This window comes from Kryptolebias marmoratus, linkage group LG10 (genome assembly GCF_001649575.2).
Source record: "Kryptolebias marmoratus isolate JLee-2015 linkage group LG10, ASM164957v2, whole genome shotgun sequence".
Classification (NCBI taxonomy): domain Eukaryota; kingdom Metazoa; phylum Chordata; class Actinopteri; order Cyprinodontiformes; family Rivulidae; genus Kryptolebias; species Kryptolebias marmoratus.
Genome location: NC_051439.1, coordinates 7748128 through 7772854, shown reverse-complemented (window position 1 = coordinate 7772854; position 24727 = coordinate 7748128). Strand labels below are relative to the sequence as shown.

Sequence of the window (24727 nt, the reverse complement as noted above, 5' to 3'; positions counted from 1 at the left end):
CTCACTGCAGACAGCTTTAACTTGAATAAAGATCATAAAATCCAGTGTTTTTACTCAACAATCTAAACGTTTTAGAATAAGAAGACTACCATACCTTTTTCTTTTATTTTTAACTTATTTTCTTTTTGTTTGCTGATTTATATTCTGTTCTATTTTATTCTGTTGAAAGCTGATGAGAACAATGATTAAGTCATTATTAGGAAATATTTACAAAACAAAACCAACACAAAGAAACTGATTTATTATAACTTGCAGTTTTATTTTTAACACAAGTTTTGTTTTGTACAAGTCTGTGTTAGAAAACCAAACAACATAACATCAAAGTTATTTTAAAGCTGAAATATAACATTTTGATGAAAATCCATCATTTCTAAGACATGAAGTTCTGCTGAAGTTCTACTCTGAGCAGCTGTCAGGGTCCAGGCTTTGAGTGACAGGACTCTGTCCGCTCTGATTGGCCTCACAGCTCACTGAGCCCGCCTTCTTCCACTGGTCTGCAGGGAGGCTCAGGGTGCTGCTCCAGCTGTAGAGGCCGTCCCTCCCCAGGACCTCCTGGCTGTTAGACCCCTCTGAGGACCTGCTGCTGCCCCCCACCTTCCAGCCCAGCCTCCAGGTTGAGGGGAAGCCCCCTTGGGCCAGACACACCAGAGTGACACTGCTCTGCTGCTGCTGCTCTTTGGAGGGGGGGAGGACGGTCAGGGTGGGCCGCACCACACCCACTGGAGGAGAGAGGGGGAGGAAGGAGGATGAAGACTCAGAAAATAACTTCACAGCTTCATTATGACCATCACTGAGGACATCTTTTAGCCTTTGTGATAATCCCTGGGATGATTTTCTGCACTTTAATCTGACGCAGCTGAAACACTCGAGTGAAAACAGCTCAAAGTTTGTCGTCTGTTTCTTTCACTTCCTTTAAACTTCATGGAAAACAAATGAAGCGTGAACAGAAAGCTGATCTGTATTTACTGATAAAATCACATTTCTATTGAACAGAAACTCACAGTTTAAATACAAATAAATGACCAGAAATGTTTTTATCCACAATTCAAGCAATAAAAGGTAAATATGTTTTTTGTGCTTTTAAGAAAGTGAGGGAAGATTTTTATGTATATTTTAAGACAATGACTATAAATTAAAAAAAAAAGTCAAATTTAAAACAGAGTTTTAGAAAAATATTTTTAATGCTAAATTTCTCAGTTTAATCATTTACATCCCAGCAGTAATAAACATCTCTTCAAAGCTCAGTTTTTAAGATCAATGTTCATTTTTCAGAGATTTTAAATTTACTAACATTTTACAAATTTGGTAACTTATTTCAATGTTTGATCAAACCTAAATGTTCCAACAGTTTTCTGATAAAGTAAAAGTTTCTGGTACTTACTGTCAACGATGAGTTTGGTTCCTCCACCAAAAGTCAACCACAGTGATACAAACTCATTAAGCAGCCGTACAAAAACCTCCTGCTCTCTGAGCTGACATCTATCCACTGAAAATGTTTGGTTTTTATATTTAAACTAACATTTTACACTTTATTTAATGTTCACAATCATACATCTCAGCAAACATTCAACTTTTTATGATTTAAGTGAAATTATTGTGACGTTTGCTACTTTTTGTTGCTGTAAGATGTTTATATACAAAAAAATACTTAAATTACTCATAAGAAAGCCAAACCATCAATTATTTCAAATTAACAAATAATATAGAAGTAGCCTTTTAATATTTAAATAATATAAACAAGTAAGACATGTTAAGAGTAAAAGACATGTACCTGCCTCACTGGAAAAAAACAATCCAAATCCTTAAGAATTTTTATATTTAAATTAGTTTGATTCCTCTTCATTAGCAAAATAAAGTTGTTTAATCCAAAAGTTATTTGTCTTGATGTTGTGTCTGTGTTTGTCCTCAGAGTGCTGAGATGATAGAAATGATTTCCATAGATGTGAGGCTTTGCATCGTCAGCTGATCCTCCAGAGAACTGAGAAGGTTTATAGTCCTGTGAGTTCAACCCTGCAGGACTCAGATCTGTCAGTCAACACAGCAGAAACAACAACCACCATGACTCTCATCACCATCCTCATCTGGACGCTGCTCTGCTGCTGCTTCACAGGTTCATCCACTCACAGACATTTCTAACATCATGATCTGACTTTTCTCTCATTTCTGTTTCCTAATCAGAAATGATTTGTTTCTGTCTGCAGGATGCAGCGGTCAGGTGACTGTGACTCAAACTCCAGTAGAGACATTTACTCCAGGATCCACTGTGACTCTGAGATGTAAAACTAATCCTGTTGTGAGGAGATGGGATGATGGTGATGAGGGTATGTCCTGGTATCAGCAGAAACCAGGACAGACTCCAAAGCTTCTTATATATCTTGTTAAAAACCTCCAATCAGGAACTCCAGCTCGATTTAGTGGCAGTGGAAGCGGCTCTGACTTCTCTTTGACCATCAGTGGAGTTGAGGCTGCAGATGCTGCAGTTTATTACTGTAAAAGCATCCATGTGATAAACAGTGCTGATGTGTTCTCACAGTGATTTGGAGCCGTACTAAAACCTCCCTCAGTCAGACTGCAGACACTCTGAGCTGTTCCAGCAGAAACTGACTGCAGCTGCTGAAGAGGAAGAGACCCTGATCCAGACCACTGAACACAGAGCTGACAGAAAACTCAACAAGCAGAAGCAAATTTACAACAAATTCACAAGAGGATTTATGTTTGGCTCCAAATTATTAAATAAAATGTAATAATGAGGGTGGCACGGCGGGGCAGTGGTTAGGGCTGTTGCTGTCACAGGATTGTCTCCCGGCCTGGGGTCTTTTTGGGTGGCGTTTACATGTTCTCCTCATGCAGGCGTGGGTTTTCTCCCACAGACCGAAAACATGCACGTTAGGCTAATTGGTAACCCTGAACTGTTTCTAGGTTTGAGTAAGAGTGTGAATGGTTGTTTGTCTCTTTGGCTATATGTGTCCCTTTCCAGGGTGTTTTCTCACACAGTGACAGCTGGAGATAGACACCAGCTCCTTGTCCTTGAGTGAACATGTGTACAAAGACATAAAGAGTTGAGAACATATGTTATACCTTTTAATTTATCTCCCAGCACTACCAAAAACTTAAACTCCTTAGTGGAGATAATTATACGAATGACAACCAAAAAGCCCAGAACAACTTCCAAGAAATACGATGTGAACTCCAAGGTCATCAGTGTCAGATCATACCTTCAGTCACTGTTTGAGCCAAAACACAAACTTTTTGTGTTTTCTGAGGTCAGTGGCTGTGGCAGCTACATTGAGATGTGTTGGCTCCAAAAGTTAATCAGTTGTAGAGATTTATCCAGTGAATATTTCCTGAAAGTTTTATTAAAATCCATTCAGGGTGATGTATAATTAATCTGAATTTCATGCAAATTTCTGTACACATAAGAAAAAATACACATTTGAATGATAACTATATATATATATATTTGTAGGAATCTATTTTTTTCCCTTCATTTATACAATTATAATGGGAAAGTATCCATCACCCTTTACTCATTTTAGAAGGCTTTTAGTTTATAGAGATGTTAAGTTTAAGTAATTTTATAGAACTATGATGTGAAACAAAGATAAAAGTCTCAACTTCTTTTTTGAATTTAATTATTTTGTGAGTCCCTGATCTCCCGTTCGGAGACCAAAGCACAGATTAAGTGTTATTGGATTGTTCCCAGGTGACGTAGGCAGCCATTGTTAGACAGGACAGGCTCGCGTTTGAAATCTGCTCTTGGGTCAGCACAGACTCAGTGACGTTAGCGGGCGCTGGATGGCTGGCCGCGGGGTTAAGAAGTCCTGCAAACAGGTCACAGAAATAAACTGACAACTGGAACCGCTCACACCAACAGCATAAAACGATTTATTTGTTTTCTTCAGGATAATAAGAATAAATGAAGGAGAATGTAACTAAATCTGATTTCACTGCTTGGCATTAATGAAATTATTTGGATAAATTTAGACTTTTAAGCCAAATCTAATTAGTCAATTACATGATGTTGCTGTAACTTTGGGCTTATAAGTGTGAAAATCAAGTCAAAGAGGTGAAGTTTGGGCTCCTGTTTTATGAATGAAATGGCTTGGAGGTGGGTAGTACCCTTTAATGAGCTCTGAGTGGGGGAGTTAATTCGAGTTGAAGTCCTGCCTTTGACCTCTTTAATAAGCCTCTGTGGCTGTGAAGGAGCCTCTGTTAGTGACGGGGCGTGGATATGCATAATCCTTTCAGGAGATGCGCTGCCAGGAATCAGTCCAGCAACACTTCCTCTCTCAGACTGGATCAGCTCGTCAGTGTTTAACTGGACCCACGTCAGGTCAGGTTCTCAGGCTCTCCTCTGCCTCAGTGGGATCTGTGCGGGTCTGTCGTACCCACACAGAGGCTTGGACATCTGCAGTCAGTCAGCGGGGTTGGTGGGGGGCCGGCAGGGACCGAGGCCGAATCAGGATGGAGATGTTGAAGAATCAGTACAAGCGTATGGTTTCCATGAAGGTCAGGAAGTACGTGAGGGACTACTGCAGAAGGAACGGACTGCTGACGCTCTCGGTGTTTGCTGTTGTTACTGGCTGTGTCCTTGGATTTACACTGCGGACATTCAACCTGTCCACACAGGTACGAACGGAAAGACAGAAACATATCCAGATGATTTTAAATTTACCTTTTTTCTCTTTCTTTTTGACGTTAAGCTACCATCCCAGAGTATAAAAGCAAACGAGCTGAAATAAAGCTGTTCTGTTAACATGCCATGCAGCGTGGAATCACTTCGACTCAGTTATGCAAGCATGAGAGAGGACCGGATGGAACAACAGGGTCAGGTCAGAGGTCAGAAAAAGGAAAAGACAAAGTTAAAGCTGTTATAATCAGTTTAATTACATTAAATTATTTCATTGAATTATGTGAACCAATGATCATCACTAAGACTCAACATTTTTAGGGTTATTCCAGCTTTAAAGAGTAACTTTAGTTTGCAAGTTATTACAATTGTAGTTTTATGTCACCTTCTCTCAGCAGTTTTTTTCTGATCTGCAACAATGTTACGCAGTTCACACAGAAAGTCAGCGTGACGTAACATGCTGTCTCGATGCACTTTCTCAGGAAGCACTTCAGTAGATGAGAGGGTCTGTGCAAACTACCAACAGGCTGCAGAATGGAACATAATTCCTGTATTTGTGCAATTCAAACAATGACGCATAACCTTCCTTTTTGATATTTCATGTCAGGCATTTCCTTTTATTAAAATGGTAGTCAGTTTCAGTCAATAAGTGACGGATAAAAGCAACTTTAAAGTCAAGTAAAACATTGGTTACTGCAATATCTTCTAAACAAATGAGTCAAATTCAACCTGGGAAAACCTAGCTGAGACCAAACATCCCTTTGACTAAGATCATTCAGAAACCATCAAGAGATTTATTTCAAATTAAACCTCTCATCAAATCCAAATTGTCTTCTTAAGGCAAATAATTATCACAGTCATTCTGAAATCTCGGCTTTTATTGGTGGGAATGTCGTAATCTGAAAAATTAAACTATTTACAGGAAGTATTCTGCAGTGTGATGAGTCCCCAGCGGCTCAAATATATCTTCTTTACTGGTTTTATAAACCCAGGTGGGTTTGTTTTGCTCACAGGCCAAGATCTACTTCTCTTTCCCCGGAGAGCTCCTGATGAGGATGTTGAAGATGTTGATTCTGCCGCTCATCACCTCCAGGTAAGGATCTGTTAAACAGATCCCAGCTAATAGTAATGAAAAAGAATATTTGTGGGACAAAGTTTCTTCAGAAGATGTAACCCTGGGGTATCCTGGTGACCGATCGGGTTGAAATCAGCGCTAAATAAATTTGGTCCCTAAACCCTGGACAGGCGACCAGTCAGTCACAGGGTCCAAGTTGCTTCAGTTTGAGAAAATGAGCATTCTGCCTTCAGCATTAGATATACAAATGCACAAAAAATATTAATCGGCAGCACACAATCAAGCAAAAGTACAAATTACCCAGAGCGAGCGCAATGACCCTTTTAAATGTAAAAAAATATATATATAATACTGTAGAGGCCAAAATTTCTATTGATATTAAAATGATTTTTTGTTTGAATAATAATTAATGACTTTATTTTGACAATATCACACCGTCCCAGAGAAGATGTTGCTTAGAATTTAAATTTCTACCGCTGTTTTGAAAATATGTTGATCTGTGAAGACAGCGTCTGTCTGAAAATGTGATGTTTAAGGATAACTAGAGAAACTGTATTTAATGCAGCGTGAACAGTGAGGGCTAAATGGCTGCGTTGAAGCCTGCCGAAACAGCTGAAACTGAGTGGTTGAAGCTAAGAGAAGCAGAACACTAGTTAAAAGTGCAAAATATAAGCTAGATGCTGAAAGTAGAAGAAGATTATCTAAAAGCATCAAAGGGCTAGCTAGAAACTAAAAATGGCAAAATGCTAGCTACGAGCTAAGAGTAGTAGGACGGTAGTTAAATAGTACAAATGGCATAAAAAAGAGCCAAATAGAGCAACTATACTGAAGTAGATTTCGAAAATAAGCAATGTTTTGGAAGGAATGTATTTCTGTAATATATATATATATATATATATATATATATATATATATATATATAAAATAAAGTTTAAAAGTGTAAAAAGAATAAAAGTTACAAGAACCTAAAGTCAGAGCACCCATCTCCTGAATGAACTGAATGTTTTGATAAATGGATGGCTAATATAGCACAAAGTATGCAGAAGTACTTTGATTGCAAAATGAAACCATACAGAAAAAAAAAAAAACGAGAACAAAAATGTGATTGCTGACTCGGCGTTCACACAGAAACATAAGTGTTGTTGCTGCAACTCTCAAAGAGAGAACTCCAGATTACAGGACTGTCCAAACCATGTAACCTTACGATTGTCCAATATATGACCCTTTGTGTGATAATGAAGTAAATAACACGTTGAATGAGCAGGATTTTAATTGATCTGCAGCAATAAAACTAACTTCCACTGATCAGCAAATACTTCAGAAAAGTCCAGTTTAAAAAAACAAGCATTCATCCACACTGATTTGATTGTTGTTTTTTCCTGTCCAGTTTAATGTCGGGCCTGTCAGCCATGGACACGAAGGCGAGCGGCCGGCTGGGAGTCCTGACCATCACCTACTACCTGTGGACGACCTTCATCGCTGTTATCGTCGGCATCGTGCTGGTGCTGATCATTCACCCGGGGGCAGGAGCGGAGAAAGAAAGTCACCACGGAGGCACCGGGCCCGTGATGACCTCTGCTGACGCTCTGCTCGACCTCATCAGGTGAGTCAACCCCTCTCCTTTTGGTAGTGCCGTGGACCAGGGGGTCTTCTTCACATTCTGAAAAACAGTACTGATCTACAGCCACATTAATGAATGATTTGTTTAAAAAACAAAACAGGATTTTTACAATTCACCCTAAAGGAAATTAGAATTTTTTTTACCAAATTTCTTAATTTCTCGTCGCAAAATTAGGCACGACTATCAACAGAAATAATCTCGTATTTTATCAAAGGAAAAAAATACAGCTATGTTTTCCTGGTACCTAAAAAGTGTTTCCCTCAGAAACTGTTTAAACACTTGAAGAAATGTTTTGAATCTTTGCTAGTTTTAGAAAATCCTCTTGTCTTTCTGTCACAACAATGGAGCAGCCACGCTAAGAGATTCCTGACTTTTTTTTTTGTAGCAGTGTTGATGAGGATTAACACCTGAGGGTTCCAGCTGAACTTATCGTGCTCTTCAGGAATATTTGACTTGGCAACTGCAGGATTTTTTCAGACATTTTAACAACCAAATAACTAAAGTTAGATAAAACTTTTAAAAAGTTAAACTTTAAGGAAACATGGCTTCCACCAAAGACAAACACGGCAAATGTTGGGACTGCACAAATTAAAACAGTAGCCAGTGTGAGGCAGTTCAAAGTACATTAGACCCTAAATTTAATTCCAATATAATCACAAGAGCGGGCAGGGGGACAAAGTTTTTGAAGCGTAGTTGCAGCGTCACGCCCACGCAGCAGTTCGGCTAAGAATAGGGAGGCAATTATTTGTGAACGGCTAAGCTTCCACCTTTTTTCAGAAGGTCGTTGTGTGCTGCTTCACTTTGTAAGCCTGAACGTCCAGTCTGCTCAGGCTTAATGCAGAGCCATTCAAGTCTGAGGGCCACTAATACCTTCGTCTTAAACCTAATTAAGTTGCAGAGATTGGTGATGGGGACATTTCAGCCTTGTTACGTGTCCGATGACGTCTCTGTCTCTGTCGCTGACGTCTGCTGTATAAATAAATGCTGCTCCAGGACATCATGATGCCTGTGCTGTTCCAGTTTCTAACAGAGGCAAACTGGGAGAACCGTTTAGCTCTGTTTGGTTTTGTGAAAATAGATTTGCTTCGGTTTAAACCTGTAAAATTTGGTACGAAGAAGTAGTAAGACAGTTTATAATACAATCGATATAAGCAGCTCTAAGCCTGGACTCTCAGGTGAAGCTATTTTAAAGTTGTAAGAAACACTTCAGTATTACAACTCTTTCATAAAACCCTTAAAAGGGCTCAAACTTTTCTGGACATGGGTGGGTTATTTCCTCCTTATTTCTTTATGAGTTAGGCATAATCAGGCCTAACATGATGGAAATCATACTGAGAGCTAAGGAATAGTGTTTGTTTGACAAATTAAACTAAAATCAGTCAGTAGCAGGATAACAGGAAGAAGAAACATATAAATAAACCTCAAGATCCAAAACATACATCATAATTTGGAAGAAAAATTAAATAAAAACTAAATAAACTATGTAATCAGTTTGATTCCTTCCTCTGAAACTGGTAGAGAAAAAGGTTTGCAAACCATCATTGGCTAAAAAAAGGTGCAGAGACGCTACAAGTAAGCAATCCTGATGTTTTAACAGAAACCTACCTGTATGATTGTCAAATTAATTTATTTATTTTACAACAAAACAGTATTGTTTTGTTGTCATGCTGTAGGAAGAACTTCAATGTAGTTTTTTGTTGTTTTTTTTGCCACAAACACTACAACACAGAGATGGCGTTAGTGTCATAAAAGCACAATGTTGAAAAAAAATGTCACTTTGTTTAAAATTTTGTGTCTAACTCAAACATAAAGTCTGTGAAAAATACAACTTTTCAATGGTACTTTTAATAGGATTTCTGTATCATTAGAGGCATACATTTTAACTTGTTTTACAGTAACTACATTTAAATTTTGCTAAGCACTTTAAGCACTTCTCCCCTTTCTTGCAGATGTTCTGTTTTTGCTGTAAGTTAACCCATGTTGTCGTGTTTGTTCTCTTATAGGAACATGATCCCATCAAACCTAATTGAAGCTACTTTTCAGCAGGTGAGAGCAAAGATGTGTGACAGCTGACGGTAAAATCTCCAGTAAAGTCCCTCAGTTCACCTGCTAACGCCTGCGGTTGCTTTGCTTCCAGTACCGGACCGATTTGGTGCAAACCGTGCAGAGCTCCAACGAGAAAGAGTCTCAGGCCAACTTTGTGTACGTCATGCCCGACTACCACAACCCTCAGCTGGGCCACCCAGTGTTCTTAGAGATCACTCCTGCACCGGACATCAAGTATAAAATCGTCCCCAGTACGAGCAAAGGCATGAACGTGTTGGGAATTGTCATCTTCTCAGCCACCATGGGTACGAGTCTCCTCAAAGATGCTGCTACCCATACATACATAAAACTGTTTTGAAAGAAAAACATAATTTAAGATCTTAAAAGTTTCAAGAGGGAAATTAGTGTCACTGCCAAAAACAGGTGTTGCAAATGTGTTAACGACAGTCAAATGTAACTGTGTTGTTTTATCTCCCCAGGCCTGCTGCTGGGGAAGATGGGGGAACGTGGATTACCGCTGGTCAACGTGTGTCAGTGCATAAACGAGTGTGTGATGAAGATCATTAATGCTGCTATGTGGTAAGTTGCACAGCTCACATGGCAGTCAGAATACACGCAGAAATAAATCTGATGAGGCCAGACATGGCTTCTCGCAGGAGCTGCTGAGTCACTAACACCTGTGTGAACGGAGCACGGACCAACTATAACTAATAAGATTGTTTCTTTGAATCATCCAGGGGAGTTCAATGAGACTGGGGTTTGCAGAAAATATCATTTGCAGCTGGGCAACACATTTAGAGCATCTAAATCCAAAGTCATTCGCATTTAACCTGCTATATATCACCATGGCAACAAAGATATGGTCTCATTCAGCCACTGGAGTGTTAGTGATGCTGGGCTAAAACGTCTGGTTCAGACAATGCTTCTCATAAGTGTTCGATGTGGTTAAGGTCAGAGAGGACAGATTAAAACTTTCAAAAAACCTTTCCTGTCAGTGTATAAAGTTTTTATTTATTTGTCTGTTTTTTGTGTTAAAATGCAGTGACACACTATGTCAACAGCGTAAGGCTGTATAGGTTTATAACCACAGTTCTGAAAAACATTGACTGTTGTTAAAAGAAGAGGAGATGCTCCACAAAAAAAAAAAAAAAACATGGACCTGTCCAGCTTTGTTGACGTGAGTTGCTGCCATAAAATTTAAAATTCCCTATTTAAAAAAAAAAATTGGTACAATTTCTTAGTTTAAAGATTTGACATGTTTACTATGTTCCACTGTGAATAAATTATGAGAATTTCAAATCATTGAATTGTTTTAACTAACATCCCAACATTTTTTGTAACTGTTACTGAAAGGGATGCAGGTTGTAAAGCATACCTTTCTTTGGTTGTTCATTTTATGCCACAAGAACAAAAAGACGCCTCCAAATGTTGGTTTTATACTGAAAAAGAACTGAAAATGGGATCATGAACTAACTCTCCTCACGTTTCTCTTCTCCTCTGTTCAGGTACTTTCCCTTCGGTATTGTGTTCTTGGTTGCTGGAAAGATCCTGGACATGCAAGACCCAGCCCACCTGGGAGAGAAGCTGGGCATGTACTTCATCACTGTTCTGTGTGGCCTGCTTGTGCACGGCCTCATCTTGCTGCCTCTGTTCTACTTCTTCTTCACCCGCAAAAACCCCTTCCCCTTCATCAGAGGGCTGTTGCAGGCTCTAGTCATCGCACTGGCAACTTCATCCAGGTAAGAAGAAGCAGACATTTGTTTATTTTTTTTTACGTACAGCAGCTCGGCCTGATTATCACCCCCTGCCATCTTTTTATATCATTTTTTAAATATATATATATATTTCAGCTCAGCCACACTGCCAATCACCATGAAGTGTCTTCTGGAGAACTGTGGGGTTGACCGGCAGATAGCTCGCTTTGTCCTGCCCGTGGGAGCCACCATCAACATGGATGGGACGGCCTTGTATGAGGCCGTGGCTGCCATCTTTATAGCGCAGGTCAACGAGTACGACTTGGACTTCGGGCAGCTGGTCACGATTAGGTGAGCATGAACACGGAGACGATCCAGTCCATCAGATGCTGTTTTTGTGTTGAGAACCAATAGTGTTCATTGCCTCCTTTTTTCGTCAGTATTACAGCAACAGCGGCGAGCATCGGGGCAGCCGGGATACCTCAGGCCGGTTTGGTAACCATGGTGATTGTCCTGACCTCCGTTGGCTTACCGCCTGCTGACATCTCCCTGATTGTTGCAATCGATTGGGTTCTGTAAGTCTCACTGAAGATGAACTCGTTTTATTGATCGTGGAGACAGTTTGGGCGGCGAGTCATCAATTGCCCCCCTTTTGGTTTCGCCAGGGATCGGTTCCGGACGATGATCAATGTTCTGGGTGATGCTTTGGCAGCTGGAATTATGGCTCACATATGTAAAAAAGACTTCGACAAAGCAGCCGCTGCCACTGCTGCCGCTTCTGCTGCCGCTTCTGCTGCCAACAATGGACGGGTAAGAAGGATTTGTTTCTCAACACCAAAACATTTCTGTCATTTCTCACTATGAGATGATCTTAGTTTAAAACCCTGGCATGAAAGGCGGCGGGTGATGTGTACTCCTTCAAGGATAGTTAGAATCGTTTCATTTAGCAGTGTTTTAATGTATCTCCAAGGATGTTCTCTTCAAGGACACTCCCAAACTAACTGTAGGGCTCTTTTCTCGCTCCCTGCAGAGAGACACAGTAATCTCCTTTGGCAATCAGAGCGTGGCCCTGTCTGACGCTCCTCTGATCGCACAGCGCTGCGATTACGTGTTCGAGGTGGACGGAGACAACGTGCTGGAGAAACCCCTCCCCTGCTATAACCTCTGCCAAGTGTGAGCTCAACCTCACAGGGACAAAATCACAGCTTGACGCTCTGAAAGGTGCAAGGCCCGCTTGGGTTCTGGCTTCAGTGAGACTGAACGTCGAGGACATCGATGGGTCAGGGTTGAGTGGCTTTAATGGATTTTGCCTGTGCCATGCCTCAAAACAGAAATGTCCTTCACTTGATGTCCTCAGTGTCTCCATTCAGTTTGAACTGGATGGCAAGGTGGAAGAAAATGGACTTCACGTGTAACCTGAATCCTAAACACGGGTTATTATCTGAGTGCAGAGGAGGCTATAATGAACAGTAGTGACATGTGAATAATTGAAATAAGGGCTGATCGGCCTGATGAAGATGATAGCAAATTTCATTTCGAGGTTTTAACTGCCTTAATAAGAGCTTAGCTATGGAAAGACTTGAAAATGAACAGAAACTCACTTGCAAAAAGATTCAATATTAGACAACTTATAGATTATTATCAAAGCAACAAGGAATCACTGAAATACCAAAGCACAGGATGATCTTTTTTTATACAAATGGTTTGAAGTTTGTTTTCTAATAAAAACTCTGTTACACACTGCTACTCCAAGTGAGGCTTTGTATTTTATGAATTTAGCAGCATATTTCTATGGATAAAACCATTTTTTTTACTTGTTTTTGATCAGGTTAGCTTTTACGCTTGCTACAACGTAAAAACACCTGCGACTGAGTCGAGCACTGGAAGAAAGTGTACATGAAAATGGGTCATTTTTCAGAATAAAATATCACTCAGACAAATATATAAAAAATATTTAGATAGATTTGATTAAAGAAAAGTTAATTATTTCTGTGCAGCCTGGTACTAGTCCTTGACCTGGTGTTTGGGGACACCTGATATAGAGTAAAAATATTTCTGTTTAAGCTACACAACACGGCTGGAGAAGCTCAACTAATTATTGTCCGCTGTTGAAAGGTGAAGGCAGACAAAACAGTTTCTGGCCACATGTTTGTTAGCAAAATATCGCAAGAACCACCGGACACTTTATTAAACTTGCAGGAAGTGTCCATCAGATACACCAACTGATTTAATTACTGGAGACAACCCAACTCAAGATGGCTGCCACAGCCAACTAACCTTAAAAAAAACACACGAAAATGGCTTTCACTCAGTCAAATTTACAAATATTACTAAAATTTGGTGTGGTACCTGAGTGTTACATCTTACAATACTGCATAATAATGTGATTTTAACGGTTTGACTAAAACAGCTACAACGCCATCATTTCTCAAGGCAGGATGATTTTACTTTAACTCTGTCTCTTAGATGATATCTTGGTCATTTAAAATGCCTACATTTGTATTTGATATTCTAAATCAAAGGTTTTTGTTATTACTGAAGTAACAGTAAGCAAAAGCTAAAGGGACATATTGGTGATTACTACAGAAAGCACTAATATGTCCCCCTTAGAGTTGAGTGGCTTAAATAAATTTTGCGATGAAACTTTAAATTCTTCTTACAGTCGTGTCAAAATCACCAACCTGCAAAAAAAAAATGCAATGGTCCAGCTGTGAAATAAATAAAATCACTAAGAAAATCCACAATAAGCTTCTGAACACATTTAATTTTTTTTCCATCTGAAAATTTTCCACATTTTAATTAAATGATTCAGTGTTAGAAACCATTTAATGAACTTGAACTTAGTGTTAAACACGTTCAAAACAAACAGACAAATCATTAAAAACACTCGAAGTATCAAGTATGATGGAGTACACGGTCAAATAAATAAAAGCCACGTTTCTGTATATTACAGTTTCTACATATAAATTAAGGCAGACTGCAGTTAATTTGGACTGCCTCCTAAAACAGACTTCAATATTTTACACATTTTAACGACTGCCAAACAAAGAACAAATTCAAGCAGTAACAGGTCAGTAGAAAAAAAAAATTTAAACGATGAAATTTCAAGACTATCCCTTGCTTTAAGCAAGTTCTGAAATATTGCACAAAGTTAAAGGACTGTGACACACAAATTTAACCTCAAAAAGCAGTTTTAAGACAATCTAAACCTTGTATTTAAAGCACTTCTATTAAAAAGGAGCACATAGTTAAAATGGGTATTTCACACTGGATCAGGAAGTTTATTATGGGGGTGAAAGGTTTAAAAAGCAAACGTTGTCTTCCTCAGGTCCGTCTCTACTGAGTGATGCCAATGTTCTGCCATTTAATACAAATTATTCACAATAAGAATCTGTGATATGCTCTCAACACTCAGCGCTCACTTATAAAAAGGCAATTTCATTTAGGGAAACTATTCATGAATCGGTCATTTTAAAAGACGAAAAGTTGCTTGTGTTAAATAAACGTCTTTGCCCGAGTGAATTACACCAATATGCTGATTTAATAGGTCACCCTCTAAACATCAAGATATAAACCCAGATTTCTTGACAACTAATGGGAAAAAAATGCATGAACAGAGCCAACATACAGCTTCTAGTTCATGTTTTACCTGCTAGAAGTTTAAATGTCACCAATCCCAATTATTTTTATAGAAATATTGATTCTCAGCCCAATTCTCTGCTTGCTTTGGTCAGTTTTACAACAAAAAACATTTCAAAAGGTTTAAGTCTGTTTTGGTGTCTAATTGATATGCTTTTAGGAGCAGCTAATTTTGGATCACTGGGAATTTTCTGCTTTGGAAAATAACAACAAAACTTCAAACCAAACCTGAACTTTAAAACAAAAAGGAAAGAAAGAAAAATGAAAGAAACAAACCAAACAAAACTCAGCAAAAGGAAATAAAATTTAATGGTTTATGTTTAATGTGAAACAATCAAAAATAACAAAAAAAACAAAACAAAACAAAACAAAGCAAATCTAAAAATAACAAAAGGCCATAAGGTTCTCTCCAAATCTGAAATAAGCAATCCTTTACACACCTCACGCTGAAACAAAAATGGATGCTTCTACGAAAAAGAAAAAAAATAATCAAAACAAAAGAAAAATCAAAAAAGAAAAAAAACCAAAACAAACCATAATGTTGGTGCCAGGATGCATTAGAAATAAAGTTAGTACAACTTAACAAGAAAGAATTCAAAAATGGTCAAATTTACATTTTGTAACGGATCAGAAAACGTCTGGGTTTAAAACGTTAGTATTCTCCCTCCCTTTGGTCCATCTGAACGCCATAATCATTGGCTTTTTCTTTCTTTTTTTTTTCTTTAAACACAACAAGACTCATGAAATACAACAGGACACTCCACAGGGCTTCAGCTGCAAATCCCATCATAAGTAAAACATTAAACACGTTGATATTCAGCGCAGCCGGATGGTACTGTAGGACCTGTGTTCAATTTATGAGCATTTAAGGCATCTATTTCTACAAATGATACGACCCAAGTCAGAGCACAGGATTTTCTCAGGTTTTCCAGCCTTACACTAAAAGGTTTACACTTGAGAACATTTAATAGGTTTGTGTTTTCTGTATCGTCAATGCCCCGCTCGGACCTCGTCTTTTTCTCTTTATACTGTCTTAAAAGTGAAACATGCAACACATGAAGATTGTAGCTTTTGAGAACATTTTACAAGGAAGGTCATTGGGGGGGGGGAGCGAGGGGGGTAACCTCTATACTCAGTCGTTCAAAAAGAAGAAGAAAAAAAATCAAACGAATAATGATAGTGGAAAACAAAAACACTATTTTAAACAAGTACAAAAAGTGCAGAAGACTGAACTTCCTGTTTTTCTCCGAATACGATAAAACCAAAATGTGCCCGACTTTGTTTTTGGTTCGCCTTTTTACAACAGAAGCCTGACACGGATCATTTTCTGCACTTCTCTACACCCAATTGTCCAGCTCGTTCTACTTGTGGCCCTTGCTGGTCTTAAAGGACACTTGCAGTATCTTATCTCCGAGCCGGTACCCATTCAGGCTGGTGATGGCCATCGCCGCCTCCTCGTAGTTTGTCATGGTCACGAAGCCGAAGCCCTTGCACTTGTTGGTGTTGAAATCTCGGATAACCTTGACGTTGGTGACGGCACCGAAGGGGCCGAACATCTGCCACAGGATGCTCTCGTCGGCGTCCTGGCCCAGATTGTAGATGAAGATGCACCAGCCGGAGGAGGAGTTCCCGGGAACGTTCACGCCTCCCATGCCCCCCATGTGATCAACACCCATCGGGGAAAACCTGAAGTTGAAAAAACGACGTAGTTTATTTGCTGCATTTAAAATGTGATTGTTATTGATTAATCTGCCACTGAATTATTTTATTGTATGGTCAAGAAAGTGTAAGCAAACTGAAAAAAAAAAAAAAAAAGTTTAGTTTTAGGATAAACCATGATGTTAAAAAGTCATGGGGCCAAAACCAAACATTTTTTACATTATACTGTCCTTATGGTTAATTTCCTAAAAATGAGATGTGTTTTTATATCACATTACATAATCAGTTAAATATAAACTCTTAAAATCAATCCAAGTACTTAAAATTCAATGAAAATTAAACTTAAATATCACTGTAAATACAACCATAAACAAAGCTGATCACATATTTGATTAAAATCTGTGACTGAACATGTTCCTTTGTGTTTGTGCAACAAATATCAAATCACTATAAAAAAAATCATGTGTGTCTGTGTGAATATATTTATTATAAAGCAATATATGAAATTATTAAGGAACCAGTAATGATAGCATTAGCATTTTTGTTTTCAAATCAAAGCACATAAATCATGTTTTTACTTAAACTGACAGAATCTCATCGCAGCCCACTTTAAACAAAGAACTGATCTAAATGTATTTAGTGATCCCGTCTCACCGAAACCGCTGTGCCTGGTGGTGTAAGGGCCCTCCGAAGCGCCGGGACTGGTTGTGGTAGAGCTGGGAGATGAGCTGCGTGTTCTTCACCTGATTTGGGTTGGCAGCGAATTTCACCGTGATGGGTTCAGCGGCTCCTGGTGGTTTTTGGCCATTTAGGTTTTTGACCGCTTCCTCGGCCTCGGACCTCTTGTCAAACCGGATGAAAGCCACGCCGCGGGACACGCCTGTGCACAGGAGAGCAAACGATGACTTCCCCGCTCCAACGCAAGCATCACAGGCATGCTGTAGTGCTGATTTTGTTCTGTACCTGGGAGTGAATTTTAAAAAAAGCAAGGAAGCCATTCACCTGTCATACCTGTAGACTGGTCAGCGAGTACCCGAGAATTAATTATACGACCGTAACGTGAAAACATATCTTCCACATCCTTCTGTGACATGGACTTGGGCAGGCCGCTGATATACAGGTTGGCATCCTTTATTATGTCCGAGCTGGGTCGGGCATAAGAAACCTGGGAGAAGGAAGAAACAATTGCTTTATTCAAATGCTTTATTTTCTGCTCAAGTTTACCTGAAGTGACCATCTAACTTCGGGCAGATTCATTGGGGAAAATATGTATACTCTTGTGGTAAATTACAAGTTGTTTACCAGAGAAGCTTTTGGTTTTTTAAAAAAATAAATAAAATATTTCAGGGTTGATAAAACAAAACTAAAATAATCTGATAAAAGGACCATCAACCAGTTCTTTTACTGTCACATGTTTCAGCCCAAACATAGCAGTAAAACAATGAAAATGTTTGTTTTTAAAGAAAGAAATATGAAAATTAAGAACATTTAAAGTTAAAAATGGATCAATTTTAAGTCAAAGTTAGACATGTCTGATGGGGAAGCAAGTGAGCTGTTAAATCGCAATCATTTCCAGGGGCTGACATGTCCTAGCTAGTTAGCGAAGAGCACAGGAGCCACAGGAGAGTAACATGACATCACATCTTTGCTTTGAGAATTGTAGAACACCTTATTTCACGTTACCTTGATAGTTTTGGACTGTAGCCTTAGTCCATTGAGAGTACTGATAGCTCTTTCTGCATCACTAGGGTTAAGATAGTTAACAAATCCGTACCCTAAACTGTGGCCTAGAAAAAAAAAAAAAAAAAGGAAAACAATAAAACAAAAAAAAACGTATTGTTCAAAAAAATCTGCAAACAAATATTTAAAACAAAAACAAATCTTAACATTGCATGCTAGCTCAAGTAAACAAGCTTGTTTACAGGTAAATAGGATTGAACTACTTCCAATAAACAAAACAAGACTAACGTGGTCAAAAACTTTGAATAAATTAATACTAAGCAAAAGTTCGGGGTATCTTAATTCAAGTTTACAGAATCCCTGAGGGCCAAAGACCCAAGTCATAAAAAGACGATATGGTAAAGATCAAGACATCTCAAAATAAGAAACAGACCAAACAAATGACTAAACTATAAGGCTGAACTGACAAAAAAATTCAGAAGATGGATCCACATTTTTTATTTTTTGGAAAGTTGTAAATGGGAGAACTTTTGCATTTAAATATAAAACATATTTTTTAAGCCAGAATGTAAATAAAAATTGAAAATAGTCGTAGTAGAGTCACCCATTGGCAAGATCTGCAAGAGGCTGTCGTCATTTTGGTTTTTTTTTTTTTCCCTGGAACCAAAATACTCTTGTTGGCTTCTCATATTATTAAATATGGCAATTTTCTTAAAAGACTATGGTTGAGTGTCTACGATTTGCCTCGTGTGTTCCTCCTCCAGCATACCTGCAACTTTGTCCCGAACCAGCTTGGCAGACTCCACCTCTCCGATGCTGTTGAAGAGGCTTCGCAGCTCGTCCTGCGACATGCTCTGAGGCAGGTAGTTCACGATCAGGTTGGTCTTGGCATCCTTCGCCTCATCCCCTCCCATGTGGTCTTCATAACCGTTAGACATCTCATACACCTCCTGTAGGTCAGCCAGGCGGGACAAAAACCACAAGGCAAGGTAAAAAAAACCCAAAGCCTACACAGTGCTACAAACAACAACATTAAATAATGTGTGAATTACTTCCAACTGATCACTCTGGCAAAATGACAGTGTTTATCTTTTTTACACACAAACTAGCATGTTTACATAAATCATGCAACACAAACAAAATGTGCAACTCATACAGGTTTACTAAGATTACACTTTTGCTACAACCATTAAAAGAACTTTACTCCAAGATTACATCAAGCTAATCCAAAAAACAAAAATGTCAAAAGGCTGACTAAACCAACACAAAATGTCAAACATTTACTGTGAATACACCCCCCTAATTTTATTGTATGTACCAAAAAGAACTAACTGAGTCAAAGGAACTGGTTGGCTGGTTGAACAGTGCGGAATAAAAATTAGAGCAGAGGTCAACCCGTGTGGGTTTCTCTATGGCCAGTGCCAACGTTTAGAAATAAGGGCAGCCGATGGCCGATGTACAATACCAATTTATTTTTAAAAAATGCATGGTCAATGTGTATTTTTCATTACCAATATATAACAGTAGTTGCTTAACCTAAAGAAAAAATAAACAACCCTCAGAAGTACTTGTCCACTAGAATAAAAATACAAAGAAAAGCATTTACTCTAAATTAAAAAAAGTTGGCCACAGTAAGCTGGTTGTAGCAGCTGCTGCTGCTGCATCTTCATTTTCCTACTTAATCACTAATTATGTGCAGACATGGGCAATTAGATATTTTTAAAAGTGGTCTTCACTGGCTGATTAATCGGTCCATTTCTAAACGAGAACTCAAACTTGAGGTTATGTTTAATAATCCCAATTACAAAGACCATCGAGCTCTGAAAATGTTAGAGATTTTCCAGCGTTGACTGTGCAAAAGTTGCATATTTACACTGTAATGCTGTGATCACATTGGCTGATTAGAGGAGACAGCAAAAAGTGTTAAATCTGCTGTCGTGTCTATGCCAGGTCACTAGCTGGTGCTGCAGTTTTTGTATTTCAACGATCGACGACGTGCACGCAAATTTTCAGTCTCAGGAAAGAAAACGGTTTTATCCAAAATGGCGAGTACACATACGTTTGTTTGGACCACAATATTTGTGTCTCCGCTGACCTAAAAGATGGAGCAGCACATACATGTTTTGTGTCAGAAGCTCTGATAAACTGGAAAGAGCGAGCAGAACAAACGGCACTCTGTTCGCCATTGTTACTGCTGTTCATCTACGCAGAAAAAACTGTAAACCGCAGCCGTCCGTAGTGCGCCTGTGCGATTTTCCAAAAACTTCCACTCAGAGATCTGGATTCAAGACATTTCAGCGTCACAGAAAACAGAAATGTTGTGGTTTTCACTTAAAAACGGCATCATGTAAACTGGGCCTTAGTTCAGCCTGTTTGTGATTAAGCTTATTAACAAATTACGAGTTTGACCAAAAAACAAACAAACAAAACAAAACAAAAGAAAACAGGACACCTTTAGAAATAGTATTTTACAAATATTGAAGATCTTTAAAGGAGCTTAACTAAAACGATTTAAGACAAAATTAACAGCTAGTTCAGTACAAATTTGTCATTAACAACAATTAGGTTTCTGTCTGCAGTGAAATAGACAATGAGCTGAAACAAAACTGGAAAAGATAAGTTGTGGCAAGAGAACCAACCAAGTAGCTTCCAGTATTTTTATTTTCTCTCATTAAATCATACACATAATTCAAAGACACCCCAGCAAATACTAAAATACATAATAAATAAATAAAACTACCCTAATATTGCTTTATTCTTCCAGTCTTTAAACTGCAGTACTGACACAAAAAATAAAACAGACTTGGTTTACAGTTCCTGATTGGTGAAACTACCATCTCAAAACAGGCTTGAAGCTTACAAACACAGCAAAGTGGAAGTATTTGAAGAAACGCAAAAGCAGTGGCTTCAGCTGCAGGGCCGTACAAAAACTGATTGGATATATGTGACGGGATTATGCAAAATGATCCTTCTGCAGCTATTCATCAAAGCTGACAATAAAAATAAACACCATAAGTTATAAACAAAACTTATGTCCACAATCAGCTTTGCGAGCTCCAGTGCTGTCCTCAGCACAGAGAAAGCCTTCAGTATCAATTTGTTCAGTTTCTCTGAGTCACTGGGAAAAAAAACCTAGCTGATTATTAGGTCTGAAGTGTTCACGAATAGTGTAGACAACAATGTGAAACATCTCCAACAAAGCTGGAGGTTGACAAGCCTTTAAAAGGCTGCTTTATGCTCTCAGTTCAGCAGAGTTGTCCAGCTGGACATATTTGGTGGCTGAAATGAGCCCAGGTCTGAAATGGGAAACGATCCAAGAGTTGACCTGACAGAGGACCATTCAACCCAGAAAGAGTCTGATTGTGTATTCTGGTGGGAGAGCTGCACCAGTGGGTCAGCATGAAACGGACTCCTCTAGCAAACCGGTAAACATGTACAGAGCTGTGGAGTCATACTGGATGGGTTTTATATGCAACCTAATGTAATCTCAAATTGCTAAATATTCTTTCAACAAATTCCAATAAAGCTGTGTCGGGTTTACAGTCTGAAGGGAAACTGATGGACGGTGATTACTGTCAGCATTTGTTTGTTTGTCTGACGTTTAAATATCAAAAGCTGCTTACTTCACCAACAGATGGGTCACAAACTACCACACTGCTTGTAATGGGAGCTGGGGTTAAATACTCACTTTTAAGTACTTATTGTGTCCTCGACGAACTGCCATGAAGACACTTCACTGCTCCCGAAGCTGAGCAAGGGGTGAGACAAAAATCAGACAACGTGACTGTGACTAAACAAGCCAACGTGTAGTCTGAAGAACATCAGGATCGAAATCTGCCTTTGATTTCTGTTTTATAAATCTGCTTCAGACAACGTCACAAAAGACAGCACGCAAAATGTCGAAAACCTCTCAGTTTGTATAGTTTCGTGTAGGTGCAATTGATTTGTTTTTGGAAGACCTAAACAGGGTAGATTACTAAATAAATAACATTTCAAAGTCTCCTACTCATTCAAGACAAAATAACTTGACTTAGCACAACTGCTTCGACACTTGATGAACGACTACAGGAGCTTTGTATGATTCAATTATCAGAGCAAGAAAAGAGTGTTTTCACTTGACCTGGATGTCAGCCATATTGGAGGTATAGGAGATGCAAAGAAGCAAGCGTTTGAGGTGCTGTTTACATGTGAACGACCTCCTGGAAACATTAGAAATTAGAATTTTTCTAATGTTGGTTGAAGAAAAGTTACACATGTACACAGCAATCCTGTGCCCGTTGAATCCCCTGTAGTTTCCATGCCAGGTCACTAGCTGGCACTGTGACTGTTTGTATTTCAAAGATATGTGCATGTGTGCAGACACTTCAGTCTCCAGCATGAAAGCAGTTACATCTAAAATGGTGAATGTAAATGTTTAGTTGGACCGAGGATGACATTTGGGTGCTGCTACATGTTGAAAAGGGTGAGTAGCACAAACAGCACTCTGCGGTCCACCATCCTTATTGTTGTTGATCTACTCATGGATGCGCAGAGCAATGACTCACTGAAGCTGTCTGTTGTGGGCATGTGCGTCAAAGAATTTGATTGCTATCAATGTGTACACAAATGGCCCAAACGCGACAGAAATAATCCAGATTCACTTCAAAACAGTGTCATGTAAACTGGGCATTAGTCATCCTGAACGCACCAACACATGTAGTTAAGATGATAATCTGCTGCCAAGTGTGCTTAAGCCAAACTGATTACAGTGAAAAGTGGGTATTTCTATACAAACAAGATTCCTACACCTTTTCCATTAAAAAAAACAAACTGATTTTCAGCTATTTTACACACAAATACAAACTAACTTTATATGTACAGTAGACTGTGAACAAAAAGATTAATAGCAGGAATTGACACTTCTGGAGAAAAAAAAATTCCCATGTTATTGTTTTATTGCATAGTTTAAGTGTTCTTCTATCTCTAATCCAGACTAAAATCGAAAAAGTAGGGTACGCTTTAAGACCAGGGTAACGTGTAGCTCATTGGTTGCAGAGTATGAGACATACAGCAAAATATTTTCATTTATATAACATATTTACACCTAGAGGACAACAAACTATGCAGTCATTTTGAGTCATCTCTGATGCGCCTTCACAATGATGGTGCATCAGGGACCTTTAGAATGACAATGGTGAAATATTTGTAACACCTATAATTTGTTTACAACAGTTCAAATAAATGTGAGAGTATGATTCTACCTTAAATGACATTATTTTGTGCTGCCTGCAGGCTTTAACCATGCTCTACTAGTACAACTTTAAATTACGGAGTGAATCTACATAACTCAGATCCAGACAGCTGAAGTTTTAATCAGCAGTCTTTACTTGATATGCATAGGTGATGTAGCCACAGCTAAACAAAGATGTCAGTACCTGTTTTGCACATGCAAAAACATCAGTGCATCTTCACAGACCCAGTAATAAGATAAAGCCACGTTTCGTCTACAAAACGGGTTAATGCTACTTTAACTCGTACATTTTAGACCATGAATGCAGTGTTATCTCAATGAATTTGAGAAACAAGAACCTCCTGATGAGAAAAAGAAAACCTTGTGAGGACAGGTGGGAAAAACAAAAGAGTCCATATTAAGTTCTAAAGTAAATGTAGCACAAGTAATAAGTGGTCTTAGTATTTCTGCCAGTGTGCAACAATTACCAGCAATAAGAAGCTTAACCTATGTCTATGCATGAGGCAAATTGCAAAAAATACTTTGAAACACAAACAGATAGCTATGCTCCTCTTGCATATTTGTCTAAAACTGGCCTCATGATTAATGTTTGTTGCTATTTTTATTAAAAACCTGCGTCAGTCAAGTCGGGAACGTGCACAGGCCTGTTAGCATTAGCATCGGGCTACTAGCATTAGCATGCTAACGAAGTGCGTGCTCCCTTTCATTCCTGATTAGAAGGGCGAATACATTATCCGTTTAAGGTTAACAAAGAAACCGCAACACAAATTAAAATCTGAACCAGAGAAATTAACCCAAACCCCCCTCTGTGGTTCAGTGAGGGGCGTCGTGTTTCAGTGGCTCGCCCCTCGGCTAAGGCGAAGCACCGCGTCCTGATTTTTGAGAGCGAGTTGTTAACGCTCTTCAGTCCACGTGCTCAAACCCCAAACAGCCTGCCGACAGGCCACGCTAGCCTGCGCGAGCTCTGCAGGCCCAGAGAGCCGCGTGGCACTCATTTTCACAAACTGTCCAAACCCGAAGCCCCGACGTTCACCCTGGAATGGCTTCGCGCTGCGAATATCTCAAAATCTCACCAGTTTTTCTAAGGGGAGTAGTCCCTTGTTTCTGCTCCGCTCGCCTTTATCCTTTTTCTCCTCGGCGACGTTGACGCGCCTTTAAGTCGGCCTCACGTCGAGAAGAAACCGAGGACGTAACGACGTAACGCGCCACTGCGGGGCAGACACAACATGGCTCTTATCAGACAGTCACCACCAAACTGTCCCTTTCCCCCTGAAAGCCACTAGTTCATCTGTTTCTACTCGTTTGTTTCAGTTTATAAGTGCTGAGAAATTAAATTACCTCCACATTTAATGGAGATAAAACTATCTTAGAAATTACCTTCATCAAAACTGTGAGCCCAGTTTTATAGCTCCAAATACTGAGATTTACCACACAAGTACCATATACTGTAAAT

General features: G+C 39.1%; 3 protein-coding genes across 6 annotated transcripts in view; 1 reads left to right on the top strand and 2 right to left on the bottom strand.

The window, feature by feature from the left end:
* Positions 1 to 287: 287 nt before the first annotated feature.
* LOC108234933 (immunoglobulin kappa light chain-like) overlaps positions 288 to 24727 on the bottom strand; it is a 42962-nt gene continuing 18522 nt past the window's right edge. The window contains exons 2-3 of one of the 2 annotated variants that reach the window (XM_037977771.1): positions 1382 to 1423; positions 288 to 719 (exon numbers count right to left, since the gene is read on the bottom strand). In XM_037977771.1, the coding sequence (XP_037833699.1) occupies positions 397 to 719; positions 1382 to 1423 (365 nt within the window). In that variant the 3' untranslated portion in view covers positions 288 to 396. Of the gene's footprint in view, positions 720 to 1381; positions 1424 to 1771; positions 2161 to 24727 lie in introns of those variants that run through there. The other variant, XR_005233631.1, reaches the window with a different exon arrangement.
* Positions 3289 to 12243, top strand: slc1a8b (solute carrier family 1 member 8b). The gene is made up of 11 exons (XM_017414507.3): positions 3289 to 4629; positions 5644 to 5723; positions 7093 to 7308; positions 9330 to 9372; positions 9464 to 9677; positions 9852 to 9951; positions 10878 to 11111; positions 11223 to 11417; positions 11507 to 11641; positions 11732 to 11876; positions 12097 to 12243. The coding sequence occupies exons 1-11, from the start codon at positions 4252 to 4254 to the stop codon at positions 12241 to 12243; spliced, it is 1887 nt and encodes a 628-aa protein (XP_017269996.2). The 5' UTR covers positions 3289 to 4251.
* Positions 13811 to 24480, bottom strand: elavl1a (ELAV like RNA binding protein 1a). Of its 3 annotated transcripts, none has more exons than XM_017414519.3 (7): positions 24348 to 24480; positions 21733 to 21792; positions 18814 to 19006; positions 18048 to 18151; positions 17367 to 17529; positions 17019 to 17244; positions 13811 to 16391 (listed from the first exon to the last, which is right to left on the bottom strand). In XM_017414519.3, exons 2-7 carry the CDS (start codon positions 21766 to 21768, stop codon positions 16067 to 16069), a joined length of 1047 nt encoding a protein of 348 aa, XP_017270008.1. In that variant the 5' UTR covers positions 21769 to 21792; positions 24348 to 24480; the 3' UTR covers positions 13811 to 16066. The 3 variants fall into 3 exon arrangements, with proteins under 3 accessions (XP_017270008.1, XP_017270016.1, XP_017270023.1); XM_017414527.3 differs by having other exon boundaries at positions 18814 to 18994; positions 24348 to 24479; XM_017414534.3 differs by lacking the exon at positions 21733 to 21792 and having other exon boundaries at positions 18814 to 18994; positions 24348 to 24479.